Raw genomic sequence first — 23,348 nt, forward strand, 5'->3', positions numbered from 1 at the left:
ACCTCCATAAATATTGTGTGTCAGACACCCTGTTTTCACAAAAGAGGAATGTAACACTCCATAGTACAGTAATTTATCAACTAGGGACAAAGTATGAATAACTGCCATGTACACTGTGGAATGCTAGGTCATTTTTAAGAAGGCAAGGACAAGTAAGAAAACTTTCTGAATTTTTTTTGTTGTTTTTTTTTTTGCCTGCTACCTTATTGACATTAATAATTATATTTCTATTAGATTGCTGTTTTTAAAAAACATTTTTTATATGTAACAAATACCCAGTCACATTGTTCCCTTTCAAGGTAGATAAAGAAGGACCAACGCGTGAGTCATCCATGCTGGTAGATAATGATGAGAACTTTGGGGAATGCCTAAAAAAGACAAATTCATATATTTTGCAATTTATTGGCTACATTAACTCATACAATGCAATAATATGTAATGCGTTGCAGGTCACTGTGGCATTCTACGGGTTAAAAAGACCACAAAAAGCCATAAAACATTGTAAGCCAGAGTGGTCGGTAGCCTTCTGGCTACTCCACTGGTCTGGTGGGGAGCACTGCCTGCTGAAGCTGGGTGCCCCAAATGGATCAGCTCACTTCCAGAGAAACAGGGAGTAAAGTCGCTAGTAGCCTCCTGGCTACTTCGCCTGGTGTGGTGGGGACCCCTACCTGCCTACGCCAGATGCCCCAAACTGAAGAAAGTCCAAAGAAAGTCCCCCTGGAGGCCACCAAAGCTTGGCTCTCCAAGAAGGCCACTCCTCAGGACTGGAGATTAAGTCACCGGGAACCCCCCCCCCTCTCTCTGTTACTGCCTGCAACAATTGCGCAAGTCCGGGTGTAAAGATGCAGTCCGTGGGCTCTGCACACAGACTGTAGGCTCCCTGTGATGATCTAATCCAGGGGTGCGCAAAGTTTTTTTGCTGCGCCCCCCCTGTGTCCTGGTCCCTGCGCTCGAGCCCCCCCTCTCGAGTGACCTGGCAGAGGGTCATGTGATGCCACGTCATGTGACCCTGCAGTTGTCATGGCGACGTGACCAGAAGCCAGCTGAATCCCGGTAAATTGAGTTTGTAGAGGCCTCGCGTGGTCCCCCGGCATTTAATTTAAATGCCTTGGGGAAGAGCACAGGCCTATGCAACCGCCCACACCCCCCCCAAAAAAAATCCTGCGCCTCCCAGTTTGCGCACCCCTGATCTAATCCACGGGGTGTCTCGAATGCTTTCCCGAGTCTCTGGAATACCAGATCAGCTAAGGTAGTTGTAACACTCCTGTCCCATTCAAAATCATGGAAGACGGCCACAAGCCATTCAGGAGTGTCCCTTTAACTGGCTGACCAATCAGGGACAAAGGGGTCTGGTTTCACGAGCAACACCCGCCAAAGTGGAGTGTCACGGAGGAGGGAGATTTAAACCTGGCCAATCCCCCGAGTGCCAATAAGGCCTTCCTCAGCCATCCTCTCCATGGGTGTAGAGTTGGGGCCCAACTCAGCCAACAGTTTCCAGAGCTGGGACCAGAGCTCCTGCAGACCTGGCCCATCATTGGTCCCACTTCTGTAGTACTCAGCCATCGGGCTCCGATCACTGCACCACTGGCAATAAAGGGAAAGTGGGATCTGTCACTGAGTGTGTTGCTCCTGTGTCTGGAGGTCAAGGCTCAGAGCTACTCAATATCGGGAGACATGCAGGTGGTCCAGGTACTGAGGCTAGTGAACCCACAGCTAACACCAGAACAAGCCACGTCATTGCATACCTCACTGCTAGAGTTATCCGATCTGTGCCCAGACAAGTCAATGTCCACTGCCACTAGAGCCTATTGGGTAGGCTCAACCCTTCAATATCCCCAACGTTTACTCTAGGGACACAGGTTTCCACTGGGAGCTAGCAAGTTTTAGGATTTATTATGAAAAAGTACAACAACATGGTATCCAACACCCCAGTACAGATAAATCCTAAACGGGCAACTACTCACATAAAAGGTTGGTCACTACCACAGGATGCCGCCAAGGCGTAGCAATCCTGGGCTCTTTTAGTCTATGTGAGTGGCTCAAAGTGAGCCCAAAGTCTGCAAAGAAAACAGTTCTTTGGCCACTTTACTCAAACATCCAGGGGATCTTGGCTAGTAGCATCTGGGCTACTTAGTCCAGAGTGGTTGATAGCCTCCTGACTACTCCGCTGGTGTGTTGGGGACCGCCACCCACCAAAGTTATGTGCCCCAAACTGAAGAAAGTCCCATTGGCGGCCACCGAAACTTGGCTCTCCATGTAGCCCACTCAGGGCAGGGGATGAAGTCCCTGGGAAAATAGAATTAATACACGGATGGTCTCTGGTCCCCGAGACTGGCCCCCAACACTCACACAAGTACAGGTGAAAAGATGCCCTCCAGCGGGGTCTGCCCACCTGGGCCACAGACTCCCTGTGCTGAGGAGTCCCCACGAGAGCTCTCTGCTTGTTCCAATCCAGCTCGCGAGCTCACAGCCACAGGGTTACTGCGCTGACATAATTAACGTGGTCTCTTTCAAATCCTTTCCAGAGTCTCCGTAACTCCCGATCAGCTCCTGTTCCAATCAAAATCATGGAATGATGTTCGCCAGCCAATTCGGACCGTCCCTTTAATTGGCAGGTGAACCAGGGACGAGCTTGGTGGCAGAAACAGACCAATCATAGGAGGGGTAGTGGTTATGTGAGCAACACCTGCTAAAGGGGAGAGTCACAAAGGGGAGCGAGATTCAAACCTGGCCAAAGCTCTGGCTTTGTTCTGTAGGTTATCCCACCTGGCGGTCAACCTCCCCTCAGTCCCCCAACAATGGCCACATAGTATGCAGATAATGAACAAGCCAACAACACACAGAACGCGATGCTTGATGCTCGTACAATGGACTCCCCTCCCCAGGCATACAATGCCTGATTTTAACACCGTTTGACAGTGATTAAAAGCTCCTTTGCTGAGAGAGTCCAGGTTAACCCCTGAGTATCCACAATTTCCTAAACATCAAAAGTTACCCAAGCATGTCCCCTGTGCCCAATGTTTACCCTTGGTTATCCACATAATACTGACAAGAATGGGCCCTTAGCAGTCCAAACTCCCTGATGAACCCTTTCTTTGGGAATAGAAATGTTTCCCCGGGGAATTCTAAACAAACTTTCGCAAACTGGCGGCAAGCAAACAGTAGACTTTTTGACATTAGCCATGACCTTAAGGTGACTCCCTTTTCACAAACTGGTTAAGGATAGAGGAGTTCTGTCAGGAGAGATCTTTCGTTATCTCCAGTTAAGGGCCGTCTATGCTAAAGTTATGCCCACTAGCCCTATCTCATTGTTTGAGAGACTCTGCCTAGGGGCAAACTCCCACCAGAGGTTGATTTCAAAATTATACGGCCAATTTTCCCTGCCAGGTGAAGACCCCCAGGCTAAGCTTACATTTATGGAAAAATGGGGAAATGATCTGGGTGATGAACTGGAGGACGATGATTGGGAGGATATTTTTGAGTCCGTAGCTAAAAGCTCAGTCTGCTCAACTATTTGAGAAAATGCTTACAAAGTTATGACTCATTGGTACAACACTCCCGAAAACATTGCTAAATATGTTCCAGGCTACTCCCCCATTTGTCCCAAAGGATGCAGTGGGGTGGCCTCTTTCCTACATATATGGTGGTCTTGCCCTCTGGTGCAGGACCTCTGGATGCGGGTGAGATCTTGGATCCAACAGATCCTAGGCTTGGATATCCCCCGAGATCCGTGGTTGTTTCTATTGAGCAAACCACTCCTAGACTTAAAAGGGCGGAAAATAAATTAATAACTCCTATTATTACTTCAGCACGGTGTGCAATAGCAAGTTTATGGAAACAGGATAAGCTACCATCAATCCCGCTTATTAGAAACAAGGTATGGTTTATATGTACGATGGAAAAACTTACTAGTTTCCTGAACGACACATATGATAATTTTCAGAAGGTATGGCTGCCCTGGATTACACACACAGGTAGCCAATATGAAGATTTAGGCTCTCTCAGCCTGTAGTCCCCTTGAATCAATCTTACACCACGGCTAGGGGGTAGTCCGGATGCCTCCCCCTGCTCCTTCACGTATGTTATGTAATCATATATGATTCCACCAACCTGGTTCCCCCAGAGATGGACCCCATAGTGTGTGAAGAGGCTGCCCCAGAACCCTCTTGCAAACCAAGTTATATAAAGTACTAAGAATTGTTGTTCCACCAAAGTGCTGTCCCCCCTCTTCCTTTTTTCTTTTATGTACCCAACCCCCCCCCCCCCCATACAATTATGGGTTATTCAGACCTATTCTAGAAGTACCGGCACACCGTTGGAGCTCATGTTAATTGCTGATGTGTAGTAGGCCTGTGCTTCAAATAAAGAAGGTTACTTCTGTACCACTGTCTTCTATGACCAATGGGTTATCCTCTCCGTTGGCCATCGCTCCTGAGGGCTGCTCATGGACACCAGCTGCTGGACTTGCCTCCACACTATAGGCCGCTCTCCACCTGCTCCGTCTCTGCACTGTCATGTAGAGCAACACGTGTGTTCCATGTCGCTGATCAAAATGTATCGAGCTTGAAGTCCTTCAGGCCCATGCGGATCTCTTCTCAACTGTCATAGCTGCCCCCTTTTTAACAGCTCCCTCTCCCCTTTAGTCCCTCCTTCACCAGCCTCTCTACTGGCTCATCATAGTCACACGTCCATTGGAGAGGAGCCTGCTAAGGGGCAGTGTGCATGTGTTGCTTGCCATACACAGGGGGTTACAATGAATTAATTATATATAATTTTACATGGTTTCTGTTGTAAAAGAAATTAAGAAACAAATCACTTGTTCTTATGTTTGTCCAACGTTTCCTTTGTCAGGTTATTTGTGATCATATCAGGGTCTATTTATCAAAAGCCACCACGGTGCAAAACTGAGGTAATAAAACAGCACCATATTTATCGAGGAAAAACAGTCTACATGAAAATAAATGAAATTTGCATCTTTGATAAATATGATATTTTTGCTTTGGTTATTCTCCAATTTTGAATCTGGGAGACTTGGACAAGTGATCCCTATCGTTTTAATAAGAGTCGTTGACATGTTCTTTTTCTTTTCTTAGGGCCGAGACCTAGATTGTAAAATACAAGAATACAAGAAAGATGGGAAAATATTTGCTGAAAGTCAAATAGTAGAGTGGTTCATCCAGTTATTACTTGGTGTCAATTACATGCATGAAAGGTATAGTAAAGTTACTCTTTTTAAATATATGTACTAGGTATCTGTATCAATATAATACATTATATTTAAGTTATGTAAGAAATTATTTCCAAAGGGCAGATAATTTAAGTGATACCCTGGCTAGAAAGCATGTACAGGAGCTGGCTCATGTCTCTTTTCTGTCTTGTCTCTGTCTAAAGAATTTGTGTACTTTATTTATCTATCTGTCTATCTATCTCCTTATAGTTGGTATTAATTGATAAAAGGAGTAGAGTGATGAAATGCCTACTATATGTTCTTACTGTGACGGCAAAGGCAATGTGGCCAGCATATTAAAGGTTAAACCCAACCATTTATTTCCCCTCATGCATATATAATGTGATAAGCAGGAAAACAAGGGAGAGCAAGGGTTAAACAGATTTCAGCAGTCTTCAGGTCAAGCAAACCTCAAGGGTTAGAAAAGCCAGGAGGGCGGGGGAGGGGGAGGAAATGAATGGGAACAGTATATATCAATAATACTTACATGGCCTAGTGTAAGTACAATCACGGTCCGTACATCAGAGGGGCCGGATAACTGGAAGGTAGGGCAAAGGGAATCCTCGCAATGGTTCCTCTATCCTCTATCCCCGCGTCTCCCACGTGGAGTACACGAACAGATGGTGAGGCAAGTATTTTAGTAGAAAATCGCCAAATTTAATCAATAATTGAAAAATATAAAGGCAAGGCACACACATCGCAACAAAGTCCTGGTCAGCACCCGTAATGCGGGCGCAAGTCCTACAGCTGCAGTCCCTGCTGCCGCATCCGGAAAGCAGGGAAATGGGATGATGACGTCAGACAGCTGGGCTCTGCGACCGCTACTGAGACTGTTCTTGGACAAAAAAGGATGGCCGGCTGGGAGCTATGCGTTTCGCCGAGACTTCGGCTTCATCAGGCACAGAGACCAGCTGTCTGACGTCATCATCCCATTTCCTCTGACGTCACCATCAACTGGTAATATTTAACCCTTTCTTTCTCCTTTGGGTTTCCTATTGTGGAGATTAGCGCCGAGGTTTTTCGTTGTTTTATATATAATGTGATGTATTCTAATTACTCCTTTGTGTGCTGGGCGGGTAATTCACTTGGCCAGCCTGCGCTCAAAGGAATCTTGTTGTGTAATCAAAAGGTGTGTAGGTAAAGTGCTTGAGACATTGTTGGAGTGGAGAGGGGTGTGTACTCAGGCCTGGGGAACTGTGGTTCTGAGGACAGGTCCATTGTTCAGCCCAGACTCTGAGGTATCTATCTCCACGGGAGGTATCTGGCTGAAACTGGAACCTAAGGTGTGGGTCTGAGCCCCAATTAACTACGGTCTCAGTGCTCAGTTTGAATTTCCCATTCTCCTTCAGCGCACCTCTGTGGGCTGTCCTAAAGCACTGTCACCTTCCACAGCCGATCACAGGCGAACCCGACGTTGCTCACTCTGATTAATCATTGTAGCATCTTTGCTGTGATTGGCACCCATGGTAGCATCCATGCATCGATTGGTCGGCAGCTCTGATCCATGCTCCACTACGGAGAATAAGAGTATGGGGCGGCCCACCTTCCGTGGGTTACAACTGATCTTATAGCACTCTACCATTTCAGGGATGCCGTATGGAAAGGCTATAGAGAAACTGGCACTACCAAGGATCTTAATCCCTACAGATGCCTGCTGAATATGTGCACAAGGCAAACATGACATGCAAAAGTACAATATTACTCTGACAATCTTCACCATAATACATCAAACTCAGCTAACTTCTGGAAGGTTATCAACAATATACAGTATTCCAGTCTTCTTGCTATCAACAACCAAGTAATATCACTAAGGAGGATATTACTCTGACAAATCCCACTGACATTGCAAATGCATTCAATGATTACTTTGTGGGGTGTGCTACTACATTATTAGCGAAATGCAACCCAAACCACAAACATGAACCTAATTCTGAGAGTACCCCTATAGCCCCACCCTTTCCCAACACTGCTCACAATTTTCAATTTGTCCCAGTATCCAAAGAGGAGATTACACAAGCGCTCCTCAAATTAAAACTAAGCAGCCAATGTGGACCTGACACTGCAATCTAAGTTCCTAAGACTTGGTGCCCCAGCCATTGCCAAACCAATTGCTTCCATAGTTAACTCTATTCTGTCTGCAGGCCATATCCCCAAGACCTGGAAAGCTGTCAGAGTTGTCCCAATCTTCAAAAGTGGGGACAAAAACACTGTCTCAAACTACAGGCCAATCTCTCTTCTCCCAATACTATCCAAAGTCATGGAAAAATGTGTTCACTCCCAATTAAGCGATTACTATACACTACCGACACACTTTATTAAAGTGTGGCCGGTACCGCAAGCCGGGAGATTTCCCGGCTTGCTAGTGGCCGCCTGTCGGCGTGCCGCGCGTCATAGACGCGCGGTCACGCGTCTTCGGGAGCCTGCGCCCCCTGCACGCGCGTCCAGGGCTCCCCGAGGGAGCCCTGGTGTCCCGCGATCGCGGGACGGCGGCAGGGGGTTCCGGCGGACCCGGCAGCGGTAGGGAGAGCGCCCCGATCGGAGGGCGCTCTTCCGCTGCTTCAGCGCACGCCCGTCACTCTCGGGCGCGCGCCAGGCTACTGCTGCGGCCAAGAACGGGCAAATGCTCGAATAAACTTGGCCGCAGCAGTACCAAGACAAATTTCCCTAGCTAATTCCAATCTGGCTTTCACCACAAACACTCCACGGTAACTACACTGCTAAACGTTTGCAATGAAATCCAGTGTGGAATGGAACTGGGACAACTCTCTGGTGCAATATACCTAGATTTTAAAAAGGCTTTTGATACTACTACTGATCATGATATCTTGCTTAACAAACTCCAGTGCTTTGGAATAGGGAAGCATGCATTAAACTGGTTTCATTCCTACCTATCAGGTACTGTAGATCCCAACATGTGTCTATGTCAGGCTCTAACTCCAACCCCTAGGATATCACCTGTGGTGTCCCACAAGGCTCTGTTCCGGGGCCCCTACTCTTCTTAGTGTTCATCAATCATCTTCCTACAGCTTGTAAGGGAGCTTCAATACACATGTATGCAGATGACACAATCTTATACGCACACAGCCCTAGACTCTCCGACCTTGAACACATACTTCAATCTGACTTTTTGAGACTTGAGAATTGGATTTCCCAAAACAAACTGTTTTAAAACACTGACAAGACTGTAACAATGGTATTTGGGACCAAAGCTACATTTTTAAAGCTTCCAGTGACTGAGCTCCAGATCAGAACCAACGCTAATACCACCCTAACTCCTGTTACTCGTTATAAATACTTGGGCATATGGTTTGACTCCCATTTAACATTTGGCATGCACATTGATAACTGCAGCAATGCAGGGCCAAAAATTCAGAATTGCCGGTCCACCTTCTTGGGACTAGGCTGCCAGCACCAATGCCCTCTGGTTGGTCATCTTAGTCAGGGGGTCTGTCGGGACATGATAACCAGTCACTAACTCCCTATAGTACTGCTGAGTGTCCCTGATCTCCCTATCTAACCGTTCCCTCTCCCTCACTACCTGGTAGTCAGTCTGATTGAGAGAAAATAAAGGAGATGCTGGCCCTAGGGGTGGTCTCTCTATGCCTAATTCCTCAGACCTCGCCAGTAGTCCTGCCCCCCCCCCCCAAAAGATGGTACCACTCAGTTATGTGTTTGAGGTTGTGGGGGCAAGGTATCTGACTACCATGGATCTCAGCCGAGGCTATTGGCAGATAGCCCAGGAGTCTTGACAAAGCGGCAAACGCGAAACGGTCATCGACGGGGCTTTTTAAAACTGTGGCAGTGTCAGCTTTACTTTACTTATTCAGTGGTGGACTCAATATATTATAATGGCTGCGATATTGAGGTGAATGGCTCGGAACGCCATCGTTATAGTCTTTTCAGCTAACCAAGCACTCTATTGCAATACTTACTGAAGGGATTAGGAGCGGAATACACTCCTGTGTGCAACATTGTCTAAACGGGGCAAAACAGCTGACACACAGGTAGTATTTTACATCCGCTACTACCATTGTCCTGACAGCATTACGCTGCTATATATATTTTCCCCTTACTGCTGCGGCCCCTTTTTACCTCCAACATCCCCGAGTTGTTCTCCGATGTTTCTCCGTATTCCACGCACTTTCACTCGCTCAGCCGCATTCAGCGCTGAACGGCTAGACGCGCTAATAGCGCTAAACAATGACTAAACAATGAAAAACGCCCGCGGCGCCTAAAACGGCCGGAACGCGGCCCGGAACATGCCGCATCTGCCCGCAAGTTTGAATTTCGTGCCGAAACTGCAGCAGGAGGCTAAAGGCGGCCGCCACTGTATGTTAAATGTGACCACAGGGGGTTCAGAGCAGGGTCAAGTACACAGTTAACTTTAGCTATACATTTCTATAAAGAGGATAGGCAGCATAGCTGCAGCTGATTCTTCCTCAATCTGTATAGCAACTCTGACTCAGAGACCAACAACAATCTTCACCATTATAGTATATATTGTTGTTTCAGGCTATATTATATAGCACCTGACGAGACTTACCACTCGCAGCTTCACACCACTATACAGGCATACCCCACATTAACGTACGCAATGGGACCGGAGCATGTATGTAAAGCGAAAATGTACTTAAAGTGAAGCACTGCCTTTTTTCCACTTATCAATGCATGTACTGTACTGTAATCATCATATACGTGCATAACTGATGTAAATAACGCATTTGTAACAGGCTCTATAGTCTCCCTGCTTGCGCACAGCTTCGGTACAGGTAGGGAGCCGGAATTGCTGTTCAGGACATTCTGACAGGCGCATGCGCGAGCTGCCGTTTGCCTATTGGGCGATATGTACTTACTCGCGAGTGTACTTAAAGTGAGTGTACTTAAAGTGGGGTATGCCTGTACTCCTCTCCCTGGCCAGGGGGGAGTGTAACAATTTACCTATACCAACTCAAGCAACTAGACACTGCCATCTCTAGACCGACAATAGGGGTCTATTCTAAGATAGCGATTCGCTACTACTGGCATAGTTCCAGCTATCTGACACATTAGTGTAATGTTTAATTTTTATCCTTTTCTATGCACCATTTATTTTAATAGTTAATTTGAATAATAAAGATAATTTTTAACAATTACATTAATCACTAGCGATAACTGAGTGCTATACCAACTGAGTTCAGTTTCTTTTGGTTTATTATCCCCGTAGGTGTAGCAACAATTGGCCTTCATCACCCTGAGTGCAGGGGTATGCCCGGGCGTACCTAGTTGGCCTGGCTGTGTTCAGGGCAACTTGGGGTGACCTCCTGATCGGAGACGCAGAGCTTATCCTGAAACCTGCTAAGTGCAAGATTGGGATGGCAGAGGTGTTAGACTTGGTCCATAGGATAGGTGAAGGGCATCTCAAACCCGAACTGGCCAAGATGGAGGCTATAGTAGAGTGACCCGTACCCAAGACAGAGAATCAGGTGCTACCGTTTCTGGGGACTGCCGAGTACTACCGTAAACTTGTCGGCACTACAGCTCCCTGGCTAAATCCTTGACTGATATAACCAAAAAGAGGCATCCCCGCACTGCTATCTGGTTTCAGAAGAGTGAGACTACATTCTAGGAACTCAAAGGTGTCACATCTAGCACTCCGATCCTGGTGGTCCCCGACTAGAGGACAGAGTTTCTACTATAGACTGATGCCTCAAACTTCGGCATCGGTGCTGTGCTCAGCCAGGTGGGCGAGGATGGGGCAGAACACCCCATCATATACCTCAGCCACAAAATGCTAGATTGGGAGACTGCCAATGCTACCCTAGAAAAGGAATGTCTAGCTATTGTATGGGCTCTCAAGAAATTACAGCCCAATGTGTAGGGGTGACCCTATATGGTGGTCACCAACCACAATCCCCTGAGCTGGTTGCACTAGGAGTCCGGTGAGAATGGGAAGCTACTGCGGTGGAGCTTTGCCTTGCAGGAATAGAATTTCTCAACACAACATAAGGGCAGTAGTGATCACGGCAACGCCAATAGCTTATCCCTGTAGGATGACCCCAGCCCAGACAAGAGACCCAAGACTGTAATCAATCTTGGGGACCAACCCATTGGGGCTGCTGCCCCAGAGCTCTCGTCTTAAGGGTGTAGGTGTGACAGCAGGGGCGATGTAGCCAGCATATTAAAGGTTAAGCTCAGCCATTGCGCCTACCAGTCCAAATGAATTCTATGTTTCTGGCATATTATAACTGTGGCTCTGAGGTCATGACGTATCCGGCTGTAACTGGAACCTGAGGTCTGAATCTGAGCTCCAACTGACTAGTGGTCAGTTTGAATATTCCCACTCTCCTTAAGCCCATCTCTGTGGGCTGTACTAAAGCACTTTCACCTCCCATGGCCCTGATTGGCTCATCACAGACGAACCCTCGCTCGGTGATTGGCCGACGTAGTTCGCTCTGTGATTGGCCGACATACAGTGACGGCCGCCTTTAACCCCCTGCAGCCGTTTCCGCCGGTTTGGGCGCCGCGGGCGCTTTCAATGTTAAGCGCCATTAGCGCTGTCGGGTGAATGCGGCTGACGCGCGGCAAAGTCCGTGACAAACGGAAAACATCCCCAAATTTTTTCGGGGATGTAGGAGGTTAAAAGGGGCCGCAACAGTTGCATCCGTGCTGTGATTGACCTGCACTTAGCATCTGTGGGCTGATTGGTCAGCAGCCCTCCTCTATAGTTTCAGATGGAGGCCGAGGTCTATGTTAAGCGGGGCCAATCTTCAATTCCACAGTCTATCAGGAGTTTATCCTGACTTTAGTTAGTAGGTGTCCAAAGCGAGGCTTGGTCAAGTAGACGAGTGGTATTTTTAAATTTGCTATTCTGCGAATAACATCCCGAGGTCTTGAGGGACCAGAACCATGTGGAGAGTGGTGGAAGCTGACCTGGGTAAACCTATTGAAGTAGTGCCCAGGATTCCCCCACCGTAACACCTGCTTTGATGAGTTGTGCTGAAATCTTGTATTGTGTTGTGCCTGTTGAGTCCGGTCAAAATAAGCTTGCTTTATTTAACTCCTTTGTTCTGTCTAACATTTGTGATCCCGGTGTAAATTGTCCTGGTCTCCCATGACACTTACTACAATTTATTATATGCTCCATTTATTTTATCAGTAGCAATAAATGCACTCACAGTTTTTTCTTTTTATCCCTCTGTTGTGAATTCTCATAAACGTGAACAGTCGGCTTTGAAAACAGAAATCTAAAAAGCAAGATACATACTGTATGAGAACCAAATAAAACGTTCTGACACAAGGGGAACATAGAGTGGTGGTACATCCTATGAATAATGTAATCTTTCCATTGACATCAGATTAACCCTTTATGACTCTGATTTGTTTTATCGTGGGACTTATATGTAATTGCTTTATACAACTGCGCACTAGTTTTTTTTTAAACTTATTATTATCCTTTACTGTATTTCTAAAGCGACACCATGTTCCGCAGTGCGGTACATGCATTACATACAGTAAACTGAATTACATATAAGTAAGGACAGGCAAGTGAAACAGATACATAAGGTAGTGAGGGCCCCGCTCATCAGAGCTTACGATCTAGAAAGAATGACGGAAAACGTTGAAACAAAAGGTAAAGTGGCTGCTCATTGTAGGGGTGGAGAATGCCTACAGCTGCACGGAGGAATCCCTTAAGGTTTGGGGTGTTGATGTTAGGGGGGGTTAGATAGCGTTTAGTTTGGTACTTACACATATGGTTTTATCCTTTGTGTACATGGATGTGCTTAAGGATTATGTTTTAGTTTTGGAAGCGCCTGCGCCACATTGTAGGCGTTGAACCAAATGCATTGTAGTTGCATTAAATTACAGTATTTGTTTCTGTTCTGCTTTTTCGGGCCAAAAGGATTACTATTACTTAATCGTTTTTTCCCCCCTACACTCCTACTGTCAGCTTAATTGTATATCTGTGCTTCCTATTCTGCTTGTTTCCTTGTGTTTTATTTTGATTATCTGTTTGGCCTAATTATTAGCTTGTCAGATTTCCTGGGATTTGATAGTTTGTGCTTTAACCATATACAAAGGCATTTGCTAGAACAGGCTTGTGTTTGCATTTCCATATGACCTTTATCAATCTTGTTTTGTAGGAGAATACTTCACAGAGATTTAAAAGCCAAGAATATCTTTTTAAAGAATAATCTTCTTAAAATTGGTAAGATTTTCTGTACATCTACAAATGATAGGAAAAGAGACTTAAGATGTGTAACCGAATAAGACATTTTGTTGTGTGTGTGTGTAATTAATCAAAGTGACCTTGCAATGAAAATATCCGATTTATTCAGTGCAACTCAGTGCAATCCAGAGAAATTTAAATAGAAAACTAGTCAGCACTGCAATAGTAAAGTTTATTTGGTTGATGACAGAGTATTAGCGGGGGTCACTACAGAATGTGCAAGTCTAATGCATCCAAATGTGCTTGTCTGCTGTAGTCATTTTTTCTTTTTTTGTCCACTTCTTTTGAATAGACCTATTAGATTATAATCTCTGCATAGGAAGAAGGATTCCTTTTCCTATTATTTTATGAAGCGCTTATTCCCATTGTATTATAATATTATGACATGTGTATTGTAAATCGCTATGTACCTGGAGGGCGCTGTATAAGTAAAGATATACATGCATGCATACATACAAAAAACGTGTGTACATTCTTGTAATGGTATCAGCAAATGCCCTTTTAGAATGAATGGGGGTTGTCAAAAGTGATACTTTTTAACAGCCTCCTTCTGCTTTGTAAGATTGATGAGGCAAAAGGAGTCCTTGAGCCAGTCACACAAAGACAATGGGCTACCCCAATTGTACCAGTTCTCAAGCCGAATGAAGTCGTAAGAATCTCTGGTGATGATAAATGTATAGTAAACAAGGCTTTAAAAACAGCACCCATACCCTGTGCCTGCTGTAAACTAAATACTTGCTTCTCTTAAAGGAGGTAAAGTGTGCACGAAAACTCATCCTCTAGTTTTCTCGGAGAGGATCTCAGTGCCTGGTACAGAAGGCAGAAGCGAAGACGTAACTGGGTCACAGGCAGGAGTCCAGGGCAGGTAGCGAAGTACGTAGCGTTGTCGGGACACAGGCAGAGTTAAGAGGCAGGTAGCAAATAGGTGTTGTCTGGGTTATTCACAGAGGTCAAGGCAGGCAGCAAAGTAGCATTGTCTTGGTCACTAGCAGCAGTCAGAGGCAGGCAGCAAAGGGGCCGGAACAAGGCTAAAACACAGGGCCAGGGCCGGGACAAGCCAAAAGTATAGGTAAGGACCTTTAATTTAACTACAACTCAAACATAGTACAGGCAAAACAGATGTCAGGCAGAGAACAGGTCATGGGCAAGAAAACGGTAGCCTAAAAAACAAAGGCAAAGAAAGCAAAAAATATGCAAATAAATGCACAAAGCAGCGCACTGCCCAGGGACACAGGTGTATAAAAATAGAAAAATATTTATTGTCAATCAAACATGACAAACAAGGAGGTGTGAATCCTCCAACACGTTTCACACAACACGGTGCTTTATCAAGGAGTATGGTACAATACACTGGGGGACCCTTTATATACTCTAACATATGTGTATTCCAATAATCAAATTTTCCGCCAAAAAACGGGTGTGTGACGTCATTACTGTGTTCGTGTACACCCCTGCGAGCGTGCACGTCTACTAGAGTCTAGGAGTCTCTACTAGATGACGCCCCTTAGTGACGTCACCACCAATCCGCTCCTCAGCGCTGTTGGCCAGTGAGAGAGGCACACCCCCTTCCCTCCTGCAGAGCGGGATCAACCAGACACAGCAAGTGTGAATGAATCCCTGCCCGTCGAGATCAGAGCGGTGCTACTCCCCAAAAACCACCAGCCCCACCGTAGTGCATCCAGGGGGGGAGGCCCATCTCTACAAAACCCCACAAAGTCCCTCCAAACCTCTCCATCAGGGGCGAAGCTCCACTACAACCCCCCCCCCTTCCTCACAGCCTGATATTCTCTCTAGGCTCCATGTGATGTACAATTGCATGAACAGTAAACACTCCATCCTGGTGCGAACACAGACCACTAATGTAATTGGGGTCCCCCTTGTATATAAAGATAACACCAATAGACAAATACATAAAGGACAGACAACAGAGGGTTGTCATAAATGGAACTTTTTCAGGTTGGGCTAAAGTCGTGAGGGAGTACCTCAGGGATCAGTACTGGGACCCCTACTTTTTAACTTGTTTATTAATGACTTTGAGGTTGGGATCGAGAGCAAAGTTTCCATCTTTGCTGATGATACTAAATTGTGTAAGGTAATAGAATCAGAGCAGGATGTAATTTCTCTTCAGAAGGACTTGAAGAGACTGGAAACGTGGGCAGGTAAATGGCAGATGAGGTTTAATACAGATAAATGTAAGGTTATGCAATTGGGATGCAAGAATAAAAAGGCGACTTACAATTTAAATGGAGATATATTGGGGAAATCCTTGATGGAGAAGGATTTAGGAGTGCTTGTAGACAGCAGGCTGTTACACCGGTGCTGCCCGCAGACCAGACCCGTCCCTTATACTGAGGTGGGGACGTATATGTGCACGCACCCGCAGCAGAAGGAGTGTATCCAGAGTGTGGTGGTTTGGCGTTGCCAGGCCAGGTGGTAATAGCTGAAGCAATACTTGCCGGTACCGGTGCAAGAAGAGACGTAGTCATTGCCGTTAGCCATGGTCAGGGAGAGGAGAGATCCAGAGGTTAGGGGTCCAAGCTGAGGTCGAGGGGCAAGAGAAGCAGCAAGGTCAAGTGGGAGCCGGGGTCCGGAGCCAGAGAGTGAAGTACGCCAAGCCGGGCCGTCGCCTGAATAAACGAAGACAATGGAGAGAGCCAGACTAGACACCCGTAAGGAGAGACTATGTTGAGCGATGGCAAGACAGGCATTATATAGTGCGGCTGGCGAATAGGAAGAGGAGGCAGACCTGGAGGAGTGCATGTAGCTGTTCTGGATAGGCTGCCTTGAGAAGAATGCAGGTGAGCAATTTTAGGGCATGATTGTAGGCTGTGTATGAGTTGGGGGCGTGGCCTCACTGCAGGAGCAGTGAATAAATTAACTTGATCCGGCTCGCGCTCCATAATGAGGGGGAGCGTGCACCCATGAGCAGCAGCGGCTGCCATAGCCCCAGCCCCCTGCGGAACAGCGGCCGCCCGCCGGGGCGAGGAGGGAGTCCCTCAAGCACTGGGGACTGGATGGGACCAGCGAGGGGGACGCCCTGCAGCAGCGGGTGCAACAAGAGGTGAGGGGTTGTCACGCTGGGGCCGTCGTGACCCCCGAATCCTCACAGTACCCCCCCTTCAGGGTCGGCCTCAGGACGATCCTCCCACGGTTTGGATGGGAACTTCTTACGGAAGCGTTTAAGAAGTCCTGGTGCGTGAATGTCTTTGAGAGGTACCCAAGACCTTACTTCGGGTCCAAAGCCCTTCCAATGGACCAAGAACTGAACCTTACCCCTCGAGAGACGGGAGTCCAGTATAGCTTGTACCTCGTACTCTTCGTTGCCCTGTATGATCACTGGATCTGGTTTAAGAGTGTGGTCCGGAAAGAGGGGACTGGAGATGAACGGCTTGAGAAGTGATGAGTGAAAAACATTAGGAATTCTCATGCTTTGGGGTAACTGAAGGCGGAAGGCCACCGGGTTTACCTGCTCCATGATGGCAAATGGGCCCAGAAACCTAGGTGCCAATTTAGGGGAAGGGGCCTTGAGGTGGATGTTTTTGGTAGACAACCAAACCTTATCCCCTGGCTTGTAGTTGGGTGCAGGTCGGCGACGATGGTCAGCCTGGAGTTTCGAAGTCTGGGAGACCTTTTGGAGTGCCGATTGGATTCTAGCCCAAAAGTCCTGTAAGCGGGAGATGTGTTCATCCATGGCTGATACTCCAGAGGAGATATTGTAAATGGGCAGGTGAGCCGGGTGGAATCCGTAATTAATAAAGAAAGGTGTCTCACGAGTGGATTCATTCCGGGAGGAATTAAAGGCATACTCAGCCCAGGGGAGTCATTCCGACCAGTCGTCCTGGGAGTCTGAGATTAAACACCTCAAGTACTTCTCGAGAGATTGATTAACCCTCTCTGTCTGCCCATTGGATTGAGGGTGATATCCTGAGGAAAAGGAGGAAGAAATACCCAGTCTTCCGGTGAAGGTCCTCAAGAATCTGGAAACAAATTGGGAGCCTCTGTCCGATACGATGGATGTTGGAATGCCATGGATCCGGAAAAGTGAGGAGGGTAATCCTTTGAGAGGAACAAAATGTGCCATCTTGGAAAACCGATCCACCACTACTAGAATGGTGTTCATGCCATTCGACCTAGGCAATTCGACAATAAAGTCCTTGGATATGTGGGACATGGGGCGCTCCGGGATGGGTAAAGGCAAAAGAAGACCATGGGGTCTCTGACGAGGAATCTTATTGCGTGCACATACCGGACAGGCCCGAGTAATTTCAAGGATGGACTTGGCCATATTGGGCCACCAGATGGTGCGATGGATGAGGTCCAAAGTTTTTTTGTATCCTGGATGTCCTGCCGAACGGGAAGCGTATCCCCAATCCAGAATCTCAGGAATGAACTTGGGCTCCACGTACAAGGTGTCCTTCGGTAACTTGAGATCCCTAGGAAGATGTTTTTGAGATTTGATGATCATTTCCAGATTCTTGAAAGCAGCGACCGCGAGGATCTTTTGCTTGGGAAGGATGGACTCGGTAGTTTTCTCCGGTCTCTCTTCAGAAGAATATTGTCTAGAGAGGGCATCCGCCTTGATGTTCTTGGTGCTGGGAATGTAAGACAAGATAAAATTAAACCTGGAGAAAAATAACGACCAGCGAGTTTGGCAGAGGCCTAAGCGGCATGCATTCTCGATGTATAAAAGATTTTTATGGTCCGTGAGAATTGTGAACGGCTCTTTTGACCCCTCCAGAAGATGCCTCTATTCATGAAGGGCTAACTTGACGGCCAAAAGTTCCCTATTGCCCACGTCATAGTTCCTCTCAGCTGGAGAAAACTTCTTAGAGAAGAAACCGCAAGGGTGAAGTTTTCCTGGGGAGAAAATCTCTGGGATAGGACTGTGCCGGCCCCGCATTCCGAAGCGTCTATCTCTAGGGTGAATGAAAAATTGATGTTCGGGAGGATGGGAGCATAGACAAATGCTTGTTTCAACGCTTTGAAAGCCGTGACTGCCTCAGGTGACCAAGACGAAGGATCAGCTCCTTTTTGGGTCAGAGCCGTGATCGGAGCGATGATGGTGGAAAATTTACGAATAAATTTCCGGTAATAATTGAAAAACCCAAGAAACCGCTGAATAGACGAGGGAATCGGGTTGCGGCCAATCCACTACGGCTTTGAGTTTCTCTGGGTCCATGGTCAATCCCCTGTTGGAAATAATGTACCCAAAAAAGGAGGTGGTAGACTGGTGAAAAAGGCACTTCTCCATCTTGGCAAACAAGTGGTTCTCTCGGAGGCGGGAGAGCACAAACTTCGTATGGATGATATGATCCTATAGATTCTTGGAAAAAATAAGAATGTCGTCCAGATAAACAATTACAAAACGGTTAAGGACATTGTAACAGGGGACTTATCCCTCTTCAGTAATGTGCCTTTAATCCTGCAGTGTGGTGGTTAACCTCTGGTAGTTAATTACTAAACACCACCTGCCTGATTAGATGGCTTACAAAGCCTGTCTTTTGAAACAGGAAGTGAGAACTCTTTAGCTGACACCTGAGCTGAACTTGGAGACACACTTGTCTTGAGCTCTGCCAAAAGATAGCAGAGCTGCTTTCAAGACACAAGGAAAACTTCTAAACCTGTATGCTGACAAACCCTGAAGACAAGGGAGCTGAAGCAGGGACAGTAAAGATTTCCCCTCCAAACCACAAGGACCAAATAAGACTTCTAAAACCTGGATGCTGATATTTTCTGTGCACGCATGGGTGCGGATCGAGGAGAGCAGAGAAGCTTACAAACAGATAAGACTTTTATTCTTAAGAGACTGCTTATATCTGCTTATTGCATGCTATGTTTGGGGCTGGGGAGAAATGCTTGACTAGGGAGATGTGAATTGATTGCATAGTGTTTTCACTAGAAATACTCCCAAGTGAACGGAAGCTTTGTTCCCCCCCCATTGTTTGGATGTTTTCCTGATAAAAAGGAAAAGGCACAATAAAGCCTTATTATAATTTCACATTATAAAGCCTCCTAATTGTGTACCTCTGTGAACGTCCGTCCACAGACATCTCGAAAGATGTTGTTGATAAAGTCCTGAAAGACCGCCGGGGCATTGCATAAGCCGAAGGGCATCACGAGATATTCTTAGTGGCCACTATGGGTGTTGAAGGCGGTCTTCCATTCGTCGCCCTCCCGGATGCGAATGAGATTATATGCCCCGCGAAAGTCTAGTTTGGAAAACAGGTTAGCACCCTGAAGTCTGTCGAAGAGTTCAGAGATGACTGGGAGTGAATAACGGTTCTTCACCGTAATGCGGTTCAGACCCCGGTAGTCTATACACGGTCTGAGAGTACCGTCTTTTTTCTTAACGAAAAAGAATCCAGCCCCCGCGGGAGAATTGGGATGCCGTATAAAGCCCCGCTTCAAGTTCTCGCGAATGTATTCATCCATGGCCTCCGTCTCAGGCAGAGAGAGGGGATAGGATTTGGATTTGGGCAATGTGTATATGGGTACCAAGTCTATCGGACAATCATAAGATCTGTGAGGGGGTAGTAGCTCGGATTGAGTCTTGCTGAAGACATCCAGAAAATCTGCGTACGGGGTGGGTAACTGTAACGGATCGGGGGCCCCAGCGTGTCCCCGTCCCCTCAGTTCCCACGACTCCTAACGTGTGCACACTTTCCTGGTCACTCGCTACCCTCCGTGGTACCCGTATTCCTCGGCGTGCCTCTATCACCCCAGCCCTTGCATTACCTGGCTCCTCCGCCTCTCCTTCCCTTCCGCCTCCGGTGCCGAGCGTATTCCTGGCGGAGCGCCCTTTGCGCCCTGTGACACGCGCGGTGCACGCGCATAACACACTTACAGAAAGCGCGCGCACCCGCTCCAGTTATTTGCCGCCCCCCGTGGTTTACAAGCCATCTCTCTGGATTATTTCCCTGTCTCCACCCCTGCTCTCTCAGACCTATCCCTGCAAACACTCACTCAAGCCTCTGCTCCACCTCTCATCCCTATTGGTCCCCCTTCCTTTATAACCCCACTCTGTCCTCTTAGTCATTGCTCTGCATAGCTTTCCTGTAGCTCCTGTGTGTGCAGTGTCTATGCCTAGCTCCCTTGTCTGTTTCAGCGCTGGTTCCTGTCCCTGCCCCTGTTTGGATTCCCTTGGTTTGAATTTGAACACTGCTTTGGATTTGACTACTCTGCCTTCTCCTGCCCTTGAATCCTGGCTTACGGCCATCACTACGCTGCCTTCTCCAACCCTTGAACTCTGGCTTACGGACATCACTACGCTGCCCTCTCCAACCCTTGAACTCTGGCACACGGACATTACTCTCCGACCTCTGGCACCCCGGACTCAGCAAGTATACGCTAACCCTTTCTTACCAGGCCTGGCAACGCATTACCACAGTCCGGGCACGCCCTCACTGCTGTGGGTGCGTGTTATACCCTTACCCACCTCAGTACTGGGGACTGGCCAGGTCTGCATGCATACAGGCGTTACAGTAACTCTCCCTTAGGGTTAAATGTATTAGCCAGCAGTTGAGGTGGAAGTACAGCTGGTGGGGAAGATTCCTCTGACCTTGACCTCCAGACAATGGGATCTTGGGAAATCCAATTGATGTGCGGATTGTGCTTCTGCAACCAAGGTAAGCCAAGGATGACTGGTGTTCCAGGAGCATGGATAACATCAAAGGCCAGGGTCTCCTTGTGGGAATGAGAAGAAAGGGTGAGGGGGCAAGTCTCCAAGGAGATGTATGCCGGGGTGAGTGGATGACCGTCGAACCCGACCAAGGCAACGGGAGATTTCTTCCTAATGAGTGGAATCTGGTTCTGTTCAGAGAAGGTCTGGTCCACGAAATTTCCTCCTGTGCCGGAATCGATAAATGCCGCTGTGGAGGTGCGGAAGGTGGGACCAGAGAGGGAGACGGGAATGGTCAACTTTTTGGGAAGTTCCTTCCTGGAAAGGGGACAAGGAGATTTAGCACCCACGGAGAGCCCCTTCGTACTCACTGGGCCTGCTCGTTTCCCGGACGTAGTAGACATTCGCGGACCAGATGTTCGGAAGATCCGCAGTAGTAACATAACCCACCGGCTTGGCGAAATTGTCGTATCGGTGCCCGAGGACGCTGGACTCCTAGTTGCATTGGCTCCGGAGCCTCCAGAGCGGGCAGTGGGGAGGAGACAGGTCCGGTGGATGAATAGAAACTGAGAATAGGGGCACGGAAGGGCATAAATCGTGGGTGCTGGCGCTGAGCGAGGCGTACCTGAAGACGCAGATCCACTCGAATGGCTTGGGAGATGAGTTCCCCCAGAAGTCCTGGCCTGTGTTGTGAGGCGAGTTCGTCCTTCACAAAATCCGATAAGCCTCGCCAGAAGACTGAGACTAAGGCCTCCTGGTCCCATCGTGTCTCAGCTGCAATGGTCCTGAACTCCAAGGTGAACTGGGTCACGGACCGACGTCCCTGTGAAAGCTGAAGCAAAGAGTCAGAGGCAGTTTCTTGGCGTGCAGGGGTATCGAATACCTGTCGAAAGTCTCGTCTAAAGGCTGTTTAATCTCGGTTGATTTTGGGACGTAGTTCCCAAATCGGAGAGGCCCATGCCAGCGCATTTCCTGTGAGTAGGCTGTAAACATATGCCACCTTCTTACGACCAGTGTAATACTGCTGCGGGGCCTTCTCAAACTGGATCTCGCATTGATTGAGAAAACCACGACAGGCGTGCGGATCCCCTGCTTAGGTGCCGGAATCTTCGGGCATGGGGTCGCGGCGGATACCGGTTCTGCCTGTGCCCGCGGTGCGGCCACAGGTGGTGCCTGAAATGACAGGTCCTGTACCTGTTGAGAGAGGAGAGCCATCTGATCTGTTAAGGCCTGGATTTGTTGATACATGGCCGTCATCATAGAAGCCGGATCAGTCTGGTCAGCGTCTTGTGGGCTCGACATAATATTACGCCAGTGCTGCCCTCAGACCAGACCCGTCCCTTATACTGAGGTGGGGACGTATATGTGCATGCACCCGCAGCAGAAGCAGTGTGTCCGGAGTGTGCTGGTTTGGCGTTGCCAGGCCAGGTGGTAATAGCTGAAGGTAGAGAGATGTTGATGTAAAGCACAGCCACGAATAATGATGAAGGTAATAGCTGAAGCAATACTTACTGGTACAAGAAGAGACGTAGTCGTTGCCGTTAGCCAAGGTCAGGGAGAGGAGAGGTCCGGAGGGTAGGGGTCCAAGCTGAGGTCGAGGGGCGAGAGAAGCAGCAAGGTCAAGTGGGAGCCGGGGTCCGGAGCCACAGAGTGAAGTACGCCAAGCCGGGCCTTCACCTGAATAAACAAAGACAAAGGAGAGAGCCAGACTAGACACCCATAAGGAGAGACTATGTCGAGCGATGTGGGAATGGCCAGACAGGCATTATATAGTGCGGCTGGTGAATAGGAAGAGGAGGCAGACCTGGAGGAGTACATGGAGCTGTCCTGGATAGGCTGCCTTGAGAAGAATGCAGGTGAGCACTTTTAGGGCATTATTGTAGGCTGTGTGTGAGTTGGGGTGAGGCCTCACTGCAGGAGCAGTGAATAAATTAACTTGATCTGGCGCGCGCTCTGTAACGAGGGGGAGTGCGCGCCCATGAGCAGCAGCGGCCGCCATAGCCCCAGCCCGCCGGGACGAGGAGGGAGTCCCTCAACCACGGGGACCGGACGGGACCGGCGAGGGGGACGCCCTGCAGCAGCGGGCGCAACAAGAGGTGAGGGGAGGTCACGCTGCGGCCATCGTGACCTCCGAATCCTCACACAGGCTTAGCAATAGTGCCCAAAGTCATGCAGTAGCTGCAAAGACAAACAAGATCTTATCTTGCATTAAACGGGCAATGGATGGAAGGGAAGTAAACATAATTATGCACCTTTACAAAGCATTAGTAAGACCACACCTTGAATATGGAGTACAA

The 23,348-nt window shown here is 47.9% G+C and overlaps 1 protein-coding gene across 5 annotated transcripts in view; it reads left to right on the forward strand.

The window, feature by feature from the left end:
- NEK11 (NIMA related kinase 11) overlaps positions 1–23,348 on the forward strand; it is a 377,860-nt gene that overhangs the window by 99,140 nt on the left and 255,372 nt on the right. For all 5 annotated transcript variants that reach the window (XM_075587096.1, XM_075587095.1, XM_075587098.1 and 2 more), the window contains exons 4-5: positions 5,094–5,212; positions 13,348–13,412. In XM_075587096.1, the coding sequence (XP_075443211.1) occupies positions 5,094–5,212; positions 13,348–13,412 (184 nt within the window). The remainder of the gene's footprint in view (positions 1–5,093; positions 5,213–13,347; positions 13,413–23,348) is intronic.

The sequence above is a fragment of the Ascaphus truei genome, chromosome 2 (assembly GCF_040206685.1).
Source record: "Ascaphus truei isolate aAscTru1 chromosome 2, aAscTru1.hap1, whole genome shotgun sequence".
NCBI lineage: Eukaryota > Metazoa > Chordata > Amphibia > Anura > Ascaphidae > Ascaphus > Ascaphus truei.